This window comes from Capra hircus, chromosome 26 (assembly GCF_001704415.2).
Source record: "Capra hircus breed San Clemente chromosome 26, ASM170441v1, whole genome shotgun sequence".
Lineage (NCBI taxonomy): Eukaryota > Metazoa > Chordata > Mammalia > Artiodactyla > Bovidae > Capra > Capra hircus.
Window position 1 is genome coordinate 6,779,222 of NC_030833.1, and position 22,895 is coordinate 6,802,116.

The following is a 22,895-nucleotide window of genomic DNA, read 5'->3' on the forward strand; positions in this document are numbered from 1 at the left end:
AAAAGCACCTTACGTCTCATTTACTGCCCAAATTGCAGGTGCTTATATCTACTGGATACAGCTAAGAGGAGGAATACTGCTGCTGTGGACTAAATTCTCCCATCTCCCAGGTTTAAAATCTGACGACTCCAAAAACAGACAGCCGTGAACCATGTTCAAAATATAATGACCTGTGTATCTTAGCCCCCAGGAACCATTCAGAAGGGAACACATTCCCTTTCATGCACTGCTAATTCCTTTTCAAAAGAAAATCACGGGTTGGTCAGTTGATGAAAGGGTTATTACAGAAAGACAAGTGTGAAATGGTCAGTATGATCGCCCCCCAGAGATTATTTTTAGTTAGTTCCAGTTGTATATTAGTAATTACAAAATATTTCAAAACCATTTTAGACACAAATACACAGGATTGTGTTCAACGTTAACATTAAGAAATGATGACACCCTGACGTTTCTGGCGCTTCTCTGAGCCACAGTGCAGGCCCCTCCCTGCGTACCCTGGCAGCTGGACTCCCTGTGGAGGCTGTGCAGGATCTCCTGGTCCTCCTTCGTTTGGTAGTTGAACTCCTCAAGGTGTGCCGCCCTGTTGCTCGCGTTCTGGGCCAGCATTAGCTGGATATCACCGCAGAGCGTCAAATACTGAGAAAGAAACAGCAGCACTTCAGAAAGCATATTGGTGCAGAGGCAGCAGTAAGTATCTATGTGGAAAGAGCAGGAGGGAGAGAAAACATAGCACATTAAAAATGAAGGGACACAGTAAAATTTAGGAAGATCATTCATGTATTTCAAAATGAAGGGCTGTTAAACCAGAGTGGAAAGTACTAGGAAACATACAAGGTTAGAAAAAATTTTTTACATGAACATTTCACTGAGCAAAATTTCACTGTGATTCAGATGCCTTCTCTGATCTCTTCTCCCAAAGCTACTGAACATATTCACCTGCAGTGACTTACCATGGCTCTGCAAAGCTAATTTAATGTATCGTAATGCTCTTCCGTACTTCTGAAGACTCATGGCAGCATCAGACAAGACGTAATAGGCCTTCGATGACTTGAGAATCAGCTGGAGCTTCATTTTATGTTGCCAAGAACCAGGGATCATTCCAGACTGACTGGAATAATTACCCTTCTGAAGGGAGCCCACTACAACATGAGGGGGAGAAGACGTACATTTTATTTGAATATAAGTCTCACTGTACCAAAAAAAATTGTTTCTTGATATAAACACACCAGGCTTTGGTACAATTAACAGCTACAACAAAACTGGTAAATACTATGCTACTTAAACGCGGTGAAGTATTACTAGAACAGCAGTGTTTCAATCCCCTTGAGATCTCCAAAGCCCTGCTTCCACACAGCTGTCAACTCTGTCACTCCCTCTGGGGCTCACTGACACCACTGGGTTCGTGACTGACATCTACTTCCTTTCTCTAGCCTATGGGTCAACCTGCCCCAAAGTGCACCTTCCTGAAGCACAGCTTTAATCACAGAAGTCCTGTTCTAAACATTAAAATGGTTCCTCACCACTTATTATGTCATGCTCAGTATCTCCCAGGTTCAAGATTTCTCCTTTTTTGATCAGCTCTAATGTTTGAGTCTTTCAAAATACAAATGAAAAGTATTTAGGCTCTTTTATGGTTTTATTCATGCCTGTATTTCTTTTTCCTCTGCTACTGTAAGCATTTTCGATGTGTGAGGCATTTTCAGAGAACCAAAGATGAGGTTTTGCTCACAAGCGTATTTGTGTCTGTGTATAAAACCATTAAGCACAGCTGAGGATGACTAAGGCAGGCTTCAGGAAGTGCTTACAGGACAAAGTGGTGAGGGAACCAAGGAATTGTGACTCAGACAGAGGTGGTGAACACAGAGGCCTTGAACAAGAGCAGGATATTCAACAGTTGAGAAGGGGAGGAAGGAATAGACAGAAAAGGCATTTCAGAAAAGACAACAGCGTGAGAAAAGCAGAGACAGGAGTCTCCATGCTGGTGTGTACAAGCTCAGGCCGGCACACAGGAGGCGCAACGCAAATGCTGGGGAAGCGAGTCCTGCCACGCCCCACTTAGGCTCATGAAGAGAAAACCTTTCAGAAAGCTCTTGGTACGATTTTAAACATACGGGCTTTCAAAATACTTTTAAAATTAGCTGGAAATTGGTTTCAAAAAAGGGAGGGGAGATAGGGTTGGGAAAAGAAATACAACTTAGGTTAAAATGAGAAACTCAGCACTTTTACTTTGAAGCCCACACGTTCCTCGTGAAGTGGCGTCCTTGACCAGATCAGCGCTTTTAAGCACACATGCAGCTTATTCCAGCGCTGCGAGGGGAACAGGCTGCCACTGCTCTGGTCATCACGTGCCCCGCTCTGAGCTCGTTTACCTGCACTAACTCACTTAATCCATACAGCACCCCTGTAAAGGAGGCCCTGCTTTTGCCTCTACTTTGGGAGAGAAAACATGGCTCAGCAAAGTCAAACGACCTGCCCCAGTGAAGCTGGGACCTGAAGCTGTGCGGTTTGGCTCTTAAGTACTTGTGTTTAAGCCCTTGACTGCTCCTACCGAAGCAGGGCCTTCTCAGGAGAAGCCTAAGGGCTGAGGGCATTAGTTCTTCACAGCGGGTGACAGGAGGCGGCAGGTTCCTCACACTCTCATTAGAAATATCTACCAAGGATCGAAATGACCCAGCTTTATTTTACACTTTGAATGAAACGATATCTTCCCCTACTTTCCATTCATATGTAGCCTTTATTTGAATTCCTTTCAATGAAGGCCTTAATTGACCCAAATCTGCTGCTGATAAAGGCCCAGTACATTATTCCATTGAAATGGCCTTATTTGCACTTCAATTCAACTTACTTTTGTCCAAAAACAAGGCCATCTGCTTCTCTAGACCCTCAGGACCCCCTCTTGTGGATTCATCCTCATATTTTAATGGGATTGGGGTATTGGGGTCAGCGGCAGGGAGGTCACTTTCTTTTTTGATGCTGCTGTCCACAGACTTTAAACCCTTTTAAAAAAGGAGAAATGTTTACTATACATGTCACTGAACATCAACTGGAAATGAAATATAACGCAGTATCTGGACAACCAGATACACTTAAGAGAATTTATATTTTGAAAACAGACTTTAGAAACTACATTTGGCCTGAAAGTTAGGAAAAACTAATTTTCAATTCATGCTTTAAGGGGGAAAAAAAATCACAGTAGAATATCACTCAGAATAACATTTAGCTGATTCACTTTGCTGTACAGCAGAAACTAGCATAACGTTGTAACAGCAACTATACTCCCAATAAAAATTTATTTAAATGAAAGATTAACATGTAGACACCAATAAACAACTGAGAAAGCGATGGCACCCCACTCTAGTACTCTTGCCTGGAAAATCCCATGGACAGAAGAGCCTGGTAGGCTGCAGTCCATGGGGTCGAGAAGAGTTGGACAGGACTGAGCGACTTCAATTTCACTTTTCACTTTCACGCATTGGAGAAGGAAATGGCAACCCATTCCAGTATTCTTGCCTGGAGAATCCCAGGGACGGCGGAGCCTGGTGGGCTGCCGTCTATGGGGTCACACAGAGTCGGACACGACTGAAGCGACTTAGCAGCAGCAAACAAGTGCCATCTGCGTATCAAGTACAAGCTTTACTGAAACAGTGAAATCTAAACGGAAACTTACCTCCAGAACATAGCTCAGCACAAGCCTACAGCGCTCTTCTGTGTCATGACAAACCGGAAACGCACAACTGGGCTTCAGAAACAAACATTAAAAATTAACGTGCTGCCAATACAAGAAATTCCATCTCCCAGGAATTACTAAAATTCTGCAAATCAATAAATTCTGAACTTTTCTATGTATTCAGCTTAGTGAGGTATCTGTTTCAAGGTTAATGAATTGTTTCAATTACACACTAATCTTGTTTTAATTGCAGAGTAAATGGATATAAGCATCAAACAAAAATCTTGTTTAAAAAGATCTTCCAGTATATGTTGCTTTAAGTACTTAAAATTAAAAAAATAATTCTATTACAACAAAAAAGGCAAGCAAGAGATGTTTTAAATAAATCTACACCTAATCCGAAGGGTCAGCTCACCCCCGAAGAGCACGAGTGCTTGCTAACACACAGTTCACAATATCAGCAGTTTAGCAATGTTAACCAGCGCTGCCCACGGTCTCATGTATAATGCATACACTTAATTAAGAGCAGAGCCAGTTAATAACCTCTGCCTAGTAGGTGATATGATGTGTAAGCAGTTCTGTTAGGCATTCCACTTGGTGAATCTTACAGGCTGGAATTACCGCTCTCATTATACAGAGAAGTAAACACAGATGTTAGGTGCTGTGTTCAAGCTTGCAGTGAGCGAGCGCTGAGACTGGGGCCCTGGAGCCACACTGTCTGTACTCCAGAAAGTACTGAGATATGGTAGATATAACACAAAAGACATGTTTATATGAATGCTATTTCTGAGTGCTTTCAATATTGATAGAAAGTTCTCTGCTAAAAAAAAAAAATCTGTAAACACACCACTCACCAAATGTAACTGCATTCTGTTGACGAAGCAGTTTCCCAAACAAGGTACTTTTTACAACCAATGATTTCGTTTACAGTAAGAAACTTTTTTTTTTTTTTTTTTTTTTACTGTACTAGGAGTTGCTCAAGCTGCCAAGTGCACTAAAATTCAGATGGCTGGTTAATGACTTTTTCCTGTGGTCATTTGGTCAAATATTTACTGAACACCAGTTATGTGCTGTGGGCTGCCTAGGTGGTGCAACGGTGGTGAATCCGCCTGCCAGTGCAGGAGATGCAGGTCTGATCCCTAGCCGGGAAGATCCTCTGGAGGAGGAAATGGCAACCCACTCCAATATTCTTGCCTGAAAAATCCCATGGACAGAGGGGTCGCAGTCCACGGGGCTGCAAAGAGTCAGACATGACTGAGCGACCGAGCACACGGGAACATTATGGGTTGTAGCCATGGAGACACAGGAGAGCCTGTATTTCTAGGGAGCCCGTACCTCCAGGGAACCTATAGTTCAGACACACGGGAATTTCAGGTACAGATTACCAGCCCCATGAAGGAGAAAAAAACAGCGCATGTTTTATCTAGAGCAGTCAGGGAAGGTCTCCTAGAGGTGACATTTCAAGCAACTTAGAAAAAGCCAGCCACAGAAAGGTCTGGGGAAAGGGTAAGTTCCTAGCACAAGCGACAACAGATGCACAGGCCCGCAGGTGGGTGTGACTCTGCATATGAGAGAGAGAAAAAGGCAGTGGGGCTAAGGTAAACGACAGAGGAAACGAAGAGGTCAGAAGGACAGGCAATGTTTTGGAATGACGGAGAGATCCTCTAAAAACCTATTTGAATATAAAATTTCCATCTGAAAGTTAACATCAGAGCTTAAAGTAAGAGATTATCTATAAATACAACTGGAAAGTAGTAATAATTTGGAAAAATAAAACACTGTCTAGAAAAAATGGATGGTATGACAGTCAACGCGATCAACACCAACAGAAACCTAATGGGCAGGAAGCTGTCAGGGTCCACTGGGCCGTGACCAGTCAGGACATGTCCAATCCAGGTGACATGCCCGCAGTCACTGAAAGGCGCCGTCCTATAGCATAGGGACAAGGTGCCAGGTCTCTCCACCTACGGGTCAACAAGCCGCCCATGCGCTCTGATTCTATGTTCACCAAGCAACATATACTGTCTCCTAGCAACACAGCAACCGGGAAGGGGCACCCTGATGAGGAGAGGGGGCTGCACATTGGTCACTGGGAAGAAAAACCTCCCACATGAAAATTAATATACTGATGTGTCATTTACACATCTGCCCACCGTCGGTTTACATGTGGGTCAGTGACCCTGGGACAATTATACAACTGAGTTTCAGATTTCATAGAGCTAATGATTATTAGACCCCATATCATGAAGGATTAGCTGAAGTAACGCCATCTTTTGAGAGGCTGACGGTACTCAATTAATTCCATTGATGAAATTTCAATACAAATGTCAACATGCGCACCCTGATCTGATGAATGGATTTGTATTTTTCTGGAACGGACAGCTCTCCAACAGACTTGATTATAGCCACTGCTTTGCTGTCATCTGATGGGTCAGAGCTAGTGCCGTAGGGCCCGTTCTCATCGCTGTCTGGCATCTCCTCCTCCTCTTCACTGTAACTTTCATCAGAATTCTCATTTAATGGAGATTCTGAACTTTCTTCTTTTTTAGGTTCATCCAATTGAAAAAGTTCTGAAAGCATGTAATTGGCTGAAGCAATAATCTTACAAAAAGAAAAAAAATATATTAGTGACTCACCAAAATTGAGCATTCTAAAACGAAATGAACTTTACTATCGTACTAACAAATTTGAGGAGATCTGCAGACAGGCGTACATACAGAAACGTTCCTGATTCTAAGTACCAATGCTCTGTAAAATCTTCATGGGTTGACATGTTAATTCCTGAAACTATCCATTCCCATCCTCTCGCTTAAGAAAAAACTGCAACTGTATTTCACTGGAGACAAGTTTTCACATGTAAAGTGTCACAACTAAAATATTAGCAAGCTATCACTCCGTATCGACTAAGAAACTGGAATTTACTACACAATTTACAGTTCTGGGGGGAACCTCCATGAGCTTAATGAGCAAAAAGTCCAGAAATTTCTGGTTTCCCTTAAAATTAGCATTTACATATCAGCATTATTCTACTCTATTATTTAAGTAATTCTTTATCACAGACATTCAATAGCCTTAACATTATTTTCTAACTTACTAAACACCACCTTAATCTGCAATTGGATATTTAAGCCAAAAATTGTTCTGCCACTTTTCTTTGAAACCAATTTCTCTTCGTTTGGTCTCCAGGAAAATCTTTATCTCCAAATTGAATATGGCTACAATTAAAATTAACTTGAATCTTTAAAAAAAAAAATCATAATACTACATATCTTTTCTGATTTAAACAGGATTCAACAACTAGCCTTACACTGAGACATACAATTATCAAATTCAGACCACTGAGGTTTGTAATAAGGGTGATGTAAAACCACGGGGTGCAAGACTGAGGTTTTTTTAAGAGATGCTTTTATATACCCAGGTACAGAATGTGGACCTTATTTATACTGACATTCATTTAAATGGGTCTTTCAAGACAGACTATAAAATAGTTTTCCACTTTCTAACAATGAAAATACAAAGGAAAAACGGCACTACTTTGTTAAAATTATGTGAGTTCTAAATTTATAGAACAAAATCTGACAAAATCAATTTTAATATATTTGATTCAATAAACACAAAATATTTCAATATGTAACGTGTACACGTGCACACACTCAGACTCTTGAAAATTCAGTGTGTGTTTCCCATTTAAAGCACATCTCAGTTCAGATTAGGCACAACATGTGGTAACTGGTTAGCAAACCAGATCAGGCAGTTGCAGACTCTGCATTAGGTAGCTTTAATGTCTGGGCAACCATTCTCTATCAGAATGCCAGAATTCTTTTAGAGGGCGTATATTAATCTTACTTGAGGATGTCTGCTTTTGTCCAGCAATTTAACACAATTCAGAAGCAGGGTTCGAACTGTCCCGTAGTGTTTCTTATTTTGATTCTTCTTCATCATCATGTTGCAAGCAACCCTAAAAGGAGTTTACATCAACTTTACTGCCCATTCATCATTTTCTCAAGACTCAAGTCTAGGCATGCTCTTCTTTCCTTCCAGCAGAATAAGGACATAAGAAACAACAAAACATTGCGTTTTACACCCCTGCTCTTTTCCCTTTCCCTATTTATTTTGTGACAGTATATAGATGTATATACATACACATTTTTTAAACTATGAAAATCTAAAAGGTATTTAAAACCTTGGCATAGATAGTGAGGCCATACACTTAAAACTTTTAAATAAGGCTGCTACTTCATCTTAACTTCTTAAAGCACTCACTTATATAAAAGAATAGCCACTGGCATTGTGAATGGATTTTGGTATTTGTCTTCAGTTTCTTCACAAAGAGTAGTGAGATCATAGAGCTTCACTATATCGCTGCCACTTGCTGGGAAGAAAACAAAACAAAAAACCAAATAAACCTCATTTTACAGTTGCCACTCAAATCAATGATTACTCATTCAACATTAGCTTACCTTTAAATAGCCAATAGGTATGTCCTTCCTTGGTACAATTAGATTTCAAAAATGATAAAATATTTTGTGCAATGTCTTTTATGACTTTAGTAGAAAAATTAGAGTTTTCCAAATTGGGAATTTCTTCTGTCTTTATCATTTCATACTTCTATAAAACAGAGAAAAGACAGTTTGAGAAAACCTGCACAGCAACACTTCTCTTATAAAAAGAGACCACATATACAAATCCTGCAATTAAGAGACCTACACAGCATGAGAGTTTAAGGCACTGGTTTTCGGTCTTTTTTCTGCTCTGATACTCTGAAGGAATCTGACCCATCCTTGCCAGCAACGTGGTGGTTTACCAGAGGAATAATTCTTAAGGGAGAGTCATCACCATACTCTGAACCACAGACTTAGGCACATCTCATTTCTGTTCCAACCACAGAGTAAGTTACACCGTACACTTTCTTCCTTTCTGCCCTCATGGTTTCCAACTGGGAAGGTGATGAATCAAGGCAGACTTCACCCAGTAAGCTTTCTCAAAATACCTTATTTTTGGCTTTTTGTTTTCCCTGACTCCAGAGTCATCTGGGCAGGATTTCCAGTGTACACTGCTTTTCCTTTGAGCTCTGGACTATTCCTTTAAAGAAATGGAGCACGGGGGTGGGGAGGGGTGGGGTGTGTGTGGAGGAAGCAGGAAAGAGGAAAGGCTGCAAAGCTATTACCATTATAATCTTTAAAGCGCCTCCTCATTTTTTTTCTTGCTCGTCTTCTGCTCACACTTCCCTAAATGCCTCTGAGCGTATTTTCTGAAGTACTCTAAGGCTAAAAACTGCAATTCAACCGGGAAACAGACCAGGTCAAAACAGAAGCGACCACACCCTTCTCTGGTCACCCAGGCTCCCGAGTGTATGCTTCTAACCCTTCACCCACCCTTCCCTATTTTCCTCTTTGCACGTTCTTATTTCCCATTAGATTAAATCGTTCTGAGTAGTGACCAATCTTATTGCTTTCCAAACTCCAACATTTCTGATGAGGACAAAGTCCCTCATTAACAGAAAATGCTCTATAACAATTTGCTATACAAGCTATCTACTTTATGCAATTGCTGCTGGTGCCTTTCCTCAACATGCTGCATTAAGTATTCATATCTGTACACTGAATAACAGTATATGATACTGAATAAACACCTTCACTGTTCAGACACTTTGAAGTAATTACTATGGGTGCTTGCCTTAAAATTATAGTTCTCTGGCTAAAAAGGGAGATTTTAGTATATTTATGACCTGCTCACAAATTACCTATAAATTAAACTCCTGTAACATCTAGAATTCTGACAGCACCAACTCAAATGTAACAGCAGTCTAATTTCAGTTTAGCCATCATTATCTTCCTTCCCAAAATACACCTTACTCAAGGGTGTTAAAAACTTTAGTGAGATACTTTCTGCCCCAATCTGTAGTTGAGAGGTTAGTTCAAAAGTCACACTGTATCAGGCTTACCTGTACAATTCCATTTACATGAAAACACATGACAAGCTCTGGCACGTTGCATATCAAGTTGTCCAACCAATAGTCAATTCCAGTTAGCACATTAATTGGTTTGTTGTTATCCCTAAAAACACATTTCTGGTGTTATTTGATTAATGAAGATGTTCCACTGCAAATCCTCTGAGGCTTACTGCCCTCGTTAGAATGTTTTAATCTGTTCTCCCTAGTTGGAGAATGCCATTTATGCTTCTCTTCTGATGAGACACGCATACGCAGCTCATGGGGTATGTCATCTTCCCATAAGCTTTGCCGGGACTCCTAATGGGTGTCCTAAGAGCTTTCAGGAGCAAAAGGAGGATCTATGACACAGACGGCTGGGAGCCTACTGCACGCTCCTCATACAGCCTGAGGTGAAGACTGACCAGCGTACATCACAGTGCCCAAGGCAGGATTCACATAGGATGGACAACGTGAACACTTACAACTGGAACATTACAAAATGCTCACATGTAGTTAGCAGGAAGCCGGTAAACCACCTTCTTAACTAGTTAAATAAACTGCACTCTATCCTCACAAGTCGTAGATTCAGACCTAAGACTCAGTCAGTACAGCAGGTCTCTAACTCCACTACCGAAGACTAGAATGAAAAGCCAGCCACAGGGTTTTCAGCACTTGCTCAAACACTCCTGTACTGTGGCCATTTCAACTGGTGGAGGAAGGAGGGAAGTGAAAGAAAAAAACACTAGAAAAAAGAAAGGATGCCAAAATAAGCAGGTGAAAGCAAATTGGAACACGATTCTAAAGGAACATAAGTCTAGTTACCTGAGACGTAAGCTGACTGCTGGATATCGGCCGCCTCCAAAGATAGGCATGTTGGAGCCAACTAACATGTGTATGTCTTCAAACGTCCATAAAATATTCCGAACAAAATCATTTTTAAGACCCTTTGATTTGAAATAAAATAGAAAGATTATATAATAAACAGGGGATCTGTAATCTCCCCCCATGATCCACAAAAAGACTAGAAGAAGGAAAAGACAAAGGAGAAAAGATAAATGAAGCCGCAGAGCCAGAAGATCAGAGATGTTTAGGAAGAGATTTTTAGGGCCAAGTGGATTCTTTCCCTATGAATTCCAATTTAAGGCTAGCTCTTAGATGACGAAGTAGACTGGGGATGTGGTGTCTCGATTTGGACCCCACAGAGAGCATACCTGACTGTTCTCCCCGTCATTGAATAAAGGAGTCAGGTTTTGTTCTTTAGGCGCTGAGGCCACATGCCCCACTATGTATGAGGGTTCAAGAGGCTCAGTTCCCTGTGAAAAGTGCAAGGACAGGAGTGATTCTGCTGTCGTAACTTCTTACAGATGGCCTACTGTTAAAGAGTATCACCCACACATCAAGGCATACAGCTCAAACCTGCTCTTGTAAATTACAGCTGATATGAATCATTACCTCTCCTCACGGGGTGCAGACTTCAGTTCCTAACTGTCAGTCATTATAATAAGCTAAACACATTCAGATCTTGCTCAAATCAAGACTAAAGATTTATTTTAAGCTTTCCAACCTTTTTTCTTCTTTTTTGAGGTGAACTGGAACAGCACGGCTCTTTCAAAGCCTATTCCATCCCTACTGGATTAAAAACTTCCCAAGAAATCTCAGCCATATTTTTGTGACACTGGTCATCAGAACAGTCCTCAGTTTCACACATTCTAACGTGTTTTTCACAGAAGTCTAGTCTCTGGGGTACTTGGTGAAAAATTCCCAGAGTCAGATCTGCAAAACACTGTTTACAAGGATTTGCTTTTGAAGAATACAATGCTTATTCCCATAAAAGGCTCCTGAGAGGTCCTGCACTAGGAAAGCCTACATGACCTCTACATAATCCATTACTCTCCAATTTATTTGATCTTGTGACACTTTTTATTCTTATTACAGATTATTCTCATAATCATTCTTATTATTATCTGTGGAATATATTTTGGAAAATACATAGGAAGAGGAACCTTTGACATAGTAAACACAGTCCACTGATTTTCCAACCATCAGGGCAGCTGCCATTAAAAACCATTAAGAAACATTAAGCCAAGATGAGCAAGCATGTGTGTGTGCGTGTGAGCACGTCAGTGTGTTGCTTATTCCCATCTGTGTGCTGATAAGCTTAGCACCCGTTTTCTGAGGTAAGCAGTGGGGGATCTCCAGTGCTTTTGCATGTCTTCTTCGCAGAGGTCCTTAAAGAATTTCAAACATGTACTGTACTGTTTATTTATACAGACAAGTTATCCACCTATGGATCCGTTCCCAAAATTATATTTGCCATGTATTGCTTTAGTGGGATTTATAGGTTCTAGGTTATAATGTTCTTAATAAAAGTTTGGCTCCAAGGCCAGACCAGAGAACTATTTAAACTCTATTATTGCTTAACATGGGCCTCAAACTTGCCAATTTAGTCTTGGGAGCAAGAATCCATGAAGTTTAGAGATTTATATATGTCACAGAAAGCATTCTGTAAAAGATTATTTGTAGGCAGGGTAGCTCTGCTTAGGGATATGCCATTGCCCAGACAACTTAACTGCTCGTAGGGCCCTTCTAAATGTGTGGAATATACAGACACAGTGGAGTACTGCTGTGAGGACAGGCCTCTGATCAGTAGGACCAGGGTTTAAACCCTAGCTTGAACTTCACCAGCTGTGTGCCCACAGACAAACATCTACTTTTTATGAGCTTTATTTACTTATTTGTAAAATGATACCATCAACATAATACATATGCACCTAAAGGGATGAAAAATACACACACCATACATGGCATAAAGTATGTGGCATCAGAAGCATTAAATAGAGTCCAGGCCATTTCTTTCACAGGCAAGTCTATAGATTCTCAAAAGCCTCCAAAGTTTTTCAAAGTGACCTTTGAAGGACAGGATGGTACTGGGAGACGGGCAGCAGGAGACTGGAATTTTCATTATGTGGCCTTTTTATAATGTGTGTGTTTTGCAGTCAAGGAATACTAAATAATTTTTTAAAAACTCCTTCAGTAAAGTATAATCACATATTTTGCTGTTGGCCAACTGTTGGCTAAGTCATGTCTAACTCTTTGCGAGCCCATGGACTATAGCTCACCAGACTCCTCAGTCCTCCACTATCTCCTGGAGTTTGCTTAAATTCATGTCCACTGAGTTGGTGATGCTGTCTAACCATATAATCAAATACAGAAAAGCACATAAATTATACAGAATACAGTATAATGACTAATTAGAAAACAAATTATCCATGTAACCACCACCCAAGTCATGACATAGAACCCTGCCAGCACCCAGCACCCATGTCCCTTCTCATTTCTATGTTAATAACTTCCCTACCTCCTGGGTTATCACTATGTGGACTTGGATGCTAATTACTCCCTTACTCTTCCTTACAGTTTTCCAAACTCTGGAAAAAAATTAAGTTCACTACACAGTTCAGTGAGGCATCTCTATCTGGAAACCTACCAAACTAAAACAGGCTAAAGGTACTTTGTCTCCTATGACCTTATAGTCTGCGAGGATAGAAACAATCTAATAATGAACGCTCAGTGTGAGAGCACACAGTCAGAGGAGAAATGCAATTTACCAAGTTACCTCAAGCTTGTCAATTTTCTTAAAAAATAAACATGCACCATTTACATCTATGGAGTTAGTTGACAGACACAATAAGGACAAAAACAAATGAACAATAAGAAGAAACCAAGAATATAAGAGATCACAGTCCATTCTCTCTTCTTTCTAAAAGCTTTGTAACATTAATGTAGGTTAAGTCTTAGCAACTCCACTGAGAAAATGTGCAGAGCTATTTCAGGACTAACAAATCCGACTGAAAGTTAAGGTAGAAGGCTAGTATTTAAATTACAAACAGGCCTGTGAGTCTCAATATCTGAAAGGCACTTAATATTTTCACAGTTTAAATACACCATATCTCCTTATGACTATGAAGAGATAAATCAGTATTGATAAACATATTAATAAGCTATTTTAAATGTGGTAAAACTTTTAAAAATATCTTTGAATTATTTCTTGAAAAAGAAACTGATCTAGCCATCCATAATAACCCTTGTAAATTCTATACTGAAAACCTAAAAAAGGACTTTTTGTACCTGTGAAGACATAAATTGATAGAATATTTTTTATTCCTATTTGTCTAATTTTTATTGATAGGATAATTGGCTTTGTCTCCTTAAATGATTTTGCTGAATTAGCATCTAAGCAATGTCTAACCTGACTGGAAGCACTGGGATCTTCAGAGACTGAGGAAGGCATTTCAAAGGGGGCGGGCCACGAAGCCCCATCTGAATCATTGGTCTGATCAGAGCTGGACGACTCCTGCTGTTCTGCGGCAGACGGGACAGGCTGAGCAGCTCCATCGCCATTGATACTGGCCAAATCAGAAGCAAAAAAACACCACATTGTTACTTAACTTTATGTAACAACCCACCAGTTTTAAAAAACTAGATTCTATAACCAAGCATAAATCTCATTAAAAAAAGGAATACAGGACAAATGTCAACAATAACGGTAGCCAAACTTAAATTACCTTTACTGGCTTCAAATTAAGTTTTATATCAGAATTTCATTTTTTCTCTTCAAATAAAAATAAACAAATAGCTAAGTACCTGTAATACAAAAACTTCGAAAGAATAGCCTTCTGATACCAGTGTTCTTTGCTTTTTTTCTTCCTCTGCCATTTCTGATCAATAAGTCTTTGATAAAACTCTTTTAACCATGTCCAATCACCAGTCTGATAACATAAGAAACTGATAATTAGTGCCTGGGATAAGTCCCACTATGCACAAAGCATTAAAATTATCTGTGTGTTTATAAGCTACAAGGGAGCAGGGCTGTGATTCTCAAGACCCTGCCCAGTGGCTAACACATACAGATTGAACTGAACTGTGATCTTTACAAATAGAAAAACATTTACTATAAATGTCAGTTTAAATCACTGTAACTTCTTTTCCTTTATCAAAGCATTGCAAGGCTAGTCTTTTAAGAGTAGCCTATGGGAGTGAGTGGCAAGACCATGAACTATTTGCAATCAACAACTATTTGTAACAACAAGGTAAATACAGAAATGTAGAGTCAGCTTTCAGAAGCTGCAGCATTATTACATTTTACAAAATAATGGTGACTTCCCTTGTAGTTCAGTTAGTAAAGAAACCGCCTGCGATGCAGGAGACCCAGGTTCGATTTCTAGGTGTTGAAGCTCCCCTGGAGAAGGAAATGGCAGCCCACTCCAGTATCCTTGCCTGGAGAATCCTCATGGACAGAGGACCTGGTGGGCTACAGTCCATGGGGTCACAAGAGTCGGACACGACTTAGCTACTAAACCACCACCACAAAAAAACGGTGCAGGACAACAGTCATTTACCACACATGGTTTGAGAAGCTCTGCTTAAAGAGAACCAATTAATTCTGACGCAACTATATATTCAGAGGAATAATTTTTTAAACATTTTTTACATTTCCTGGCAGCAATGTTTCATGACAATCTCTTTAATACAGACATGCATGAAAGGATTTTTCAAAAATTTAACCAGTCCCTTAAACTTCATATTTTTCATAACTTTCTTCACTTCACCCTTTTACTTGTAAGAATTCTGGCTACTGGTATCAATAAAATAAGTTTCTCTACTGTTCTCTTTTCTACCTTTTTCTTTATTAAAGCTTTTTAATCTTCAGTTAAACTTTTCATTCTTGGTGGAAACACTCAACCACGTTTTCACTTTGTCCTTTCTTTGAAACAAAATCATATTTCTAGTGCCCATAAGTTGTTAAAACAGTGCTCTTTTGTTATTTCTCAAGAATTACCTGAGATGATCTCATAAAGAGTTCCTGGATATCTAACTCGTCTAACAAGAGAGTCCTTCCTATGCGGTGCACGGCCATGCTCACATGTGATTTGCTGTAGGGAATCTTCAGAAGCTTTTTTATGTTCTTAAAAAATACAAAAGGAAAAACAGTTTAGAAACACCTTTGCGGTATGATCTGGAATCTTTCAAATTTAACTTCACTCAGTTTTAAAGCATAATAAACCTTATTTCCTTTAAGTTCATACAAACTGTACCTTAAGGAGCTACCTACAAACACATGGAAGCCAGAGCTTAAAACCAGAATCACCTACACTAACCAGTCTCCCTGTGTTCACGTAAATGACAAAGATTTACTTTTACACGATGGAATTTCATAAAGTATATATAGGTCACACTGTTGTACTGACCCAAGCTTTTAGCATCTCAGAAAAAACCGGCCAACTAAGCATCGACAGATTTTACTACCAGTATCATATCTAACTCTCCACCAGCAACATTACATAACCCAATACTGTAACTGCTATCATCAAAACTGCTATCATTAAAATACAGCCGTCAATACCAATGCCAGTATTTTGTGAGTTGTTCCCTCCTCTTTGAAGAATGATGCAGTGAACAGTGTTACTTTAATTAAAAAGGTGTTCAATAATCAGACAGTTGTAGCTTATTTCATCAATTTTTCCAGGCTGCAGAAAAGAACAGGCTATAAATCCCCAGCACAAACATCCCAATTATAGTCACAAAGAGGACACTTACTTCAGAGTCAGAGACAACATCCACATCGTTTCCCACTGAATCAATAAAGTCGTATGCCATCCCAAAACTAACGGAGAAAACAAAGGCCACAAAAATCACGTTCATGGTGGGGCAGGTGTTGTTATAACAGAATACTGTATTTCAGCACTTCTTGGATACACAGTTTCCACACTCTAACATCTCTGAAAACAGCATGCCTATCACCATTACAGTTGGCTAGTTTTTCTTTCTTAGTGGTACATAAAATAATGGGGTCACTTAACAGATACAGAAAATAAGACTTGTGGTTGCCATGAAGGAGTGCAGTTGGGGAGGGAGATTGCAGTTTAGGATTAACAGATACAAACTATTATATACAGGATGGATAAACAAGGTCCTACTGTATAACACAAGGGACTATATTCAATACTCTATGATAAACCATAATGGAAAAGAATATGAAAAAGAATATACATATATGTATATATACATATAACTGAATCACTACTGTACACCGGAAACCAACACATTATAAGCCAACCAGACTTTTAAAAATTTTGTTAAAACAAATAAAAATAATGGGACAACTTAAAATCAATGGCATCTTAAATTTGATACAAGACAATAATAAAACAGTAATAGAAGCAATAATAGAAAATATTTAGAATAAAAACAATTACAATCATTTTTATTTTTGTAGTCATGAAATCTAAAAAAAATATGCAATAGAAAACAGTCAGTCTGAGTCATTCTTTTTAGATGGGGAGATAAGACAGACAACAACAGAAACATTTATAAGGATTTTAGTCTCTGGGATCATGTTCCCAGTGATATATACACTAGTACCGTTTTTAAAAATGTATGAGAAAAAAATGCACACAACACCAATTCAACCAGAAGGAGAAAAAATAGCTCGCTGAGCACCAAACTTGTGCCAGGTACCACGTGAGGCACATCTATAATCTGCAAGTATGAAAAGCAGCTGCCGTCACCATTTTTTAGTGAGGAGGTGGCAGAGTCAGAACACTTATTTAGGACTGCCTCACTTCAAAGTATGCTGATGATTTACCACATGGGCTAGGCAAGCCCTTAACCTTTCCAAGTCTCACTTTTCTGCAGGAAAGTTAACAGCACCAAATTCAAAAGGCTGTTGACAGAATGAAACGAGATAAGCACAAAAAGTACTCAGCAGTGTCTGTACATTGTCAATATAATTATCAGCCAAATCACTTTATAACATTTAATTCTGCTTTATTAAGCCATTTTTCTAAAAGAAGACATGCGAATTATTTGCAATTTTTCTGCTAGTATAAAGAATGCTACATACAAGCAACATTTTGCAAACATAACTTTTACCTCTTGAGGCATCAGGATAATTTCCAAATCACTGGCACATAAGGTATTAATATATTTATGGCTCCTGCTATATGTTATGTGGAAATACTTTAGGCTCAATCACTGAGAGGGAAAAAGGGAACCCCCCACATTAAAAGGTCAATAAGAATATGGACATCAGTACATTCTTCTCTGTAAGACCCAGGTCTCTTTCTCAACCTTAAATACCACCAGCAGTATTTCCAGCAAGTGTCAAAGTCAAGGGTATATATCTAAACATGCTGTGTTTTTACATCACTGTTGTTTCAGACCAGACAATCCACCACCATTTAATGGAAAATTCCACAGGACAGGTTAGGCAGTTTTAAGGGTTTCCCCCCTGAGACTCCATATTCACATAATCAAAAGGTATGAAACTGGCTAAAATGAAACTAGCTAATTGAATTTTACTGGTCAAAATTCATCTTTGTTAATAACATGATGCAGACTTGAAAGAAGCATATGCAATTGATATCTTCATATTTTAACAGAATCCTATTATTGTGAAAAAGCACAATGAAAGTCAAATATAATCTTTTTCTAAAGCGAAGTCTTGGCATGTTGATGAGCATTATAAATTACGCTGAAAAGCAAGTCTTAAGAGTTTTAAGGTGGAGGGTTGAGGAACAGGTAAAAATGCCATTAGTTAATATTTACCTGGAAAATGGCTTGCTTTTCCTACTGTTGCCAAGAATGGTAGTTCCTGCCGGTCCTAGCTTGGCACTCTCTCGTAACCAGTTGGCAGGTGGGAGTTTCAAGTCTGTTTTCTCTTCGAGGCGTGCAAATGCCGTCCGAGGAGGGGCAGAAGAGTATTTCACCACAGCTCGGCTCTTCACTTCATTGCCTCCGAGAAATAAAGCTGATCCCTGATTAACATGTTAAATGAAACTTTAATGTACATTACTAGGAATTTTAAAAAATCCCATCTTAATAATAATAATAAAAAAAACCCTACCACATCAGGCTTACAAGAATACGCTATATGTTACTAGCAGCAGTTGATAAATGGGAGCATAAATTTGTACAATTTACTTAGCTCTTTTTCACATAATTTCAAAGAAAAAAGATGAGTCAAGGAGTATCATGGTTATGGTTATTAGCTAGGAAAGAGGCCAATCAAACTGTCTTTTAAAACATTCATAAGGGCAGAAGCAGAAACCAGGGAGTAAACAGTACCCCAGTAACTAAACACAAAACATAATAAAACCTCAGTTCAATATTAAACGTATTTTAATTTCAATAGCATGCATCATTTAGGAAGTGGTTTGTGGTAATATTTGGGCCTTCTTCGTTTTTAAGTGTTTAGTAATTCACTGGTCAGTCTGTTACACAAATACTCTTAATGTCTAAATTCACAGCAAGACAAGTCACCGGGGGATCTGCACAGATTTCACCCACATACCTCCAAGAAGGCTCAGGGTCTGAGTTAACTCTTCCAGCCTTCTCTCACACAGTCCCTTTTCAGCCAGGCAAACAGTTTGCGCCCTTCAAATACTAGTTCAGTCCCATCTCAGTGAACGCACTGTCTGTCCCCCTCCAGCTCTGCAAGGCTGGGTCAGTTCTGGAGCCACTTGTGGTGTTGGAGAAGACTCTCAAGAGTCCCTTGGGACTGCAAGGAGATCCAACCAGTCCATCCCAAAGGAAATCAGTTCTGAATACTCACTGGAAGGACTGATCCTGAAGCTGAAACTCCAATACTTTGGCCACCTGATGAGAAGAACTGACTCATTGGAAAAGACCCTGATGCTGGGAAAGATTGAAGGTGGGAGGAGAAGGGGATGACTGAGGATGAGATGGTTGGATGGCATCACCAACTCCATGGACATGAGTTTTGAGTAAACTCCGGGTGGTGGTGATGGAGAGGGAGGCCTGGCGTGCTGCAGTCCATGGGATCGCAGAGTCGGACACGACTGAGTGAGTGAACTGAACTGATTCCTACCTGCGCTCCTCCTCGAGAGAAGGGATCGTGTCAAACTCACCTGTGGGCTAGCATGGACTGGGAGGCCAGGGTCGCTTTTGACATACATGACTTGCCTGGTAAATACGTGAGTACCTGTCCACAGGCACACGGACTTTCTTCCCTCAGGGGAGGGGCCCCGTCGGGGAGGCGTGGAGAAGGCTCCACCAGCCGCCGGGCACCATGACATCCCTCCCGGGCCGAGCCGACCCGCAGCCCCCCGCCGGAGCCCTGCAGGTCCCGCCCCCACGGAGGACTCACCTGTGCAGAAGGTTCCTCAGACTCCCCTTGGGACACGAGGCTGAGCCCTCCCCGAGCAGCGGCCCCGGCCGGCGGAGCCTCGGCCCCGGCCTCCTTAGAGTCCGCCATCACCTCGTTCCAGGGGAGGCCAGGTGAAGCTCGACCCGAGGAGCCGAGACGGATACCAGGGGCCCAGCGGCGCCGCCGCAGACAGCGGAGGGAGCGCTAGCGAGGCCCCGCACTTCCGGCCTCTGACAGGAAGAACGAGCGCGGCCGCGTTCAAATCTCGCGAGCTTCGTGCCAGAGGCCCGGCCCCGCCTCCCCCGGTGGCGGCCACCCTCGCGGAGGCGGTAGGGGTGGGGGCGGGAACTGTAGTGCGCCTGCGCCTGTCAAAGGCTCTTCGGAAACTACGTCTCGCGGTAATCCGACTCCCAGGCTCCACCCCTTGCACGCCGGTCCTCTTTGTTGGCAAACAGTCCTTGGGACTTGGGCTTGGGATAGAGTTGGGGTTTTCCCCGTCCCTCTCTGCGTTTGGTCGGAGGAAAGCTGCCGTAGGTGTAACCAGCGGCTCCTGTTACGTAAAGCAGTGTAGCCGTAGCCCTCTTCCCTCCCCAGCTTCCAGTGCGCCCCACCCCTCGGCTTCCCGGCGGGCTCACACGCCCAGGAAGGGAAAGACGTGCCCAGGTGAGGGGCCGTCCACAGAGTCAGGCCCTCCGGACTCGGCGTCCTGCCCGCGCATCACAATGTGTGCATGGGCCTCGCGGGCCCGAGTGCGGGAAGAGGGGCGTAGAAGAGGCCCTCCGCCTTTGCTGAGGGGAGGAGATGGATTTCAGAGGAGGTGGCACCCCCCACCCCTACCCCTGCCAAAGGTGCAGTTTGCTACTTAGTGACTTAGTGGAGCATTTACGGAGAGCCCCCTTATTTATCGCGCCCCAGGGATCTCAGTTCTGTTCAGTCGCTCAGTCGTGTCCGACTCTTTGCCACCCCGTGGACTGCAGCACGCCAGGCCTCCCTGTCTATCACCAGTTCCCGGAGCCTACTCAAACTCATGTCCATCCAGTGTGTGATGCCATCCAACCATCTCATCCTCTGTCGTCCCCCTCTCCTCCCACCTTCAATCTTTCCCAGCATCAGGGTCTTTTCCAATGAGTCAGTTCTTCGCATCAGGTGGCCAAAGTATTGGGAGTTTCAGCCATCAGTCCTTCCAATGAGTATTCAGGACTGATTTCCTTTAGGATCTAGGGATTTAGCAAAGGGTATTGCAGTGGTTCAGGGCCTTCTCCAGCCTGAAAAGGCCCAGGAGACACCTGGGGTTTTAGTTGGCATGCAGATCCTGATTCAGTTGGTCTGGAAGGAGCCTGAGATTCGGAATCTCTACCAGACCCCCAGGAGATAATGCCAGTCCCTTGAGCTGCAAAAAGGTGGAGAAACAGCAAAACCAAGTTAGCCTCTGAGCCAGCACTCAAAATGGTGACGGTTTAGTCACTTTAGTCGTGTCTGACTCTATGACCCCGTGGACTGTAGCCTGCCAGGCTCCTGTGTCCATGGGATTCTCCACGCGAGAGCATTGGAGTGGATTGCCGTTTCCTCCTCCAGGAAATCTTCCCAACCCAGAAACTGAACCCAGGTCTCCTAAATACTCATGCCTGGAAAATCCCATGGGCGGAGGTGTCTGGTAGGCTGCAGTCCATGGGGTCGTGAAGAGTGGTACATGACTGAGCGACTTCACTTTTCACTTTCATGCATTGGAGAAGGAAATGGCAACCCATTCCAGTGTTCTTGCCTGGAGAATCCCAGGGATGGGGGAGCCTGGTGGGCTGCCGTCTGTGGGGTCACACAGAGTCAGACGCGACTGAAGTGACTTAGCAGCAGCTCCTAGATTGTGGGCAGATTCTTTACCAACTGAGCTTCGAGGGAATACTCAGTATCTAACCTATCAAATGTAGTTAAATGGAGCTGCAGCCTTCCTTAAAATGTCTGTTGTATTTTGCAGTAAAATGTTGGGAGTGGTTTTAAAAAATTAGTTTTGCCTTTGCAATTATGTGTCTCAATTTGTAATTTACATCAGGTGCTGATAAGGCACTAATTGTCTGCAGATTTAGAAGTCCTTGTGTCTGTTAGCAAACAGTTTACAAATTGTTTCAATTATAACAAAATATTTTTATGAATTAAATATAACTGAATTTTATAGTACATTGTGTAGACCCTTAAGTCAACATGTATTGGTTTTGATATTTATAATTTTCTGTTTGGATTTTGCAGTCACTGCTTTGTGTTTTTGCCGGTAATACATTGTTATTTTACATTGTAGTAAGTTGAATACAAATGTTTAACATTAGGAGAATGGTGAAGTCTACTTTTGGTATATAATATCATTAACTTGTGCAACAATTCATTTATTTTTCAAGAACATGTAAACTCCATAGGCTCTGTTAAAGGTGCCTGTACTATAAAATTGTGCATGATGTTAAGTGAGAAAAAGAATCTAAAGCACGCCTGTGATAAGACCTTGATTTTACAAACATATCTATTTCTGTGTCAATGTCAATAAAAATGTATCTCTGAGGGGTAAAATGAAGTGATTTAATATTCTTAAAGCTTCATTTTCCTATTTTTACTTCCTATTATGCATTATTTTATAGTAAAACATCATTAAGCTTTTATACATACATAATTTATCATCTAATGATCCTTAAATTCTGTTGTTTTATTATATAGTTCTATGTTTGTAAGAAGGGATTTCCTGAGGTAACTGTAATTCTTTTTTTAAGACTCACATATATTGCATGCCTCTTGAGAACTACCCTGGAGAAGGGAAAGGCTACCCACTCCAGTATTCTTGCCTGGAGAATCCCCATGGACAGAGGAGCTTGGCGGACTTCAGTCCATGGGGTTGCAAAGAGTCGGACACGACTGAGCGGCTAAGTACTGGAGAGCTAAGTGCTTGAACCCTTGTTGATGATGCCTAGGGAGAAAATGTGCTGGAAACAGCCTGTGAAAAGGCAAAGAATCAAACAGAGAGAGAACCAGGAGCTCACCACACAGAGAGTCAGCAGCAGAGGGGACCATGAGAGCCGGCTTCGGGCCGGGGGAACTGAGGATGCCCAGGAACGGTTTGTGGAGGGAAGACTGAGGAGAGGCCGGGTTTC

At 41.3% G+C, this 22,895-nt stretch overlaps 1 protein-coding gene across 3 annotated transcripts in view; it reads right to left on the reverse strand.

The window, feature by feature from the left end:
• EDRF1 (erythroid differentiation regulatory factor 1) overlaps positions 1-19,987 on the reverse strand; it is a 32,904-nt gene extending 12,917 nt beyond the window's left edge. For 2 of the 3 annotated variants that reach the window (XM_018041522.1, XM_018041521.1), the window contains exons 1-17: positions 19,768-19,987; positions 18,207-18,415; positions 16,197-16,263; positions 15,439-15,564; positions 14,244-14,368; positions 13,849-14,005; positions 10,811-10,912; positions 10,422-10,543; positions 9,612-9,723; positions 8,128-8,275; positions 7,931-8,039; positions 7,514-7,625; positions 6,008-6,268; positions 3,668-3,739; positions 2,846-2,996; positions 951-1,139; positions 495-695 (exon numbers count right to left, since the gene is read on the reverse strand). In XM_018041522.1, coding sequence (XP_017897011.1) covers positions 495-695; positions 951-1,139; positions 2,846-2,996; positions 3,668-3,739; positions 6,008-6,268; positions 7,514-7,625; positions 7,931-8,039; positions 8,128-8,275; positions 9,612-9,723; positions 10,422-10,543; positions 10,811-10,912; positions 13,849-14,005; positions 14,244-14,368; positions 15,439-15,564; positions 16,197-16,263; positions 18,207-18,415; positions 19,768-19,875 — 2,371 coding nt within the window. In that variant the 5' untranslated portion in view covers positions 19,876-19,987. The remainder of the gene's footprint in view (positions 1-494; positions 696-950; positions 1,140-2,845; positions 2,997-3,667; positions 3,740-6,007; positions 6,269-7,513; positions 7,626-7,930; positions 8,040-8,127; positions 8,276-9,611; positions 9,724-10,421; positions 10,544-10,810; positions 10,913-13,848; positions 14,006-14,243; positions 14,369-15,438; positions 15,565-16,196; positions 16,264-18,206; positions 18,416-19,767) is intronic. The other variant, XM_018041523.1, reaches the window with a different exon arrangement.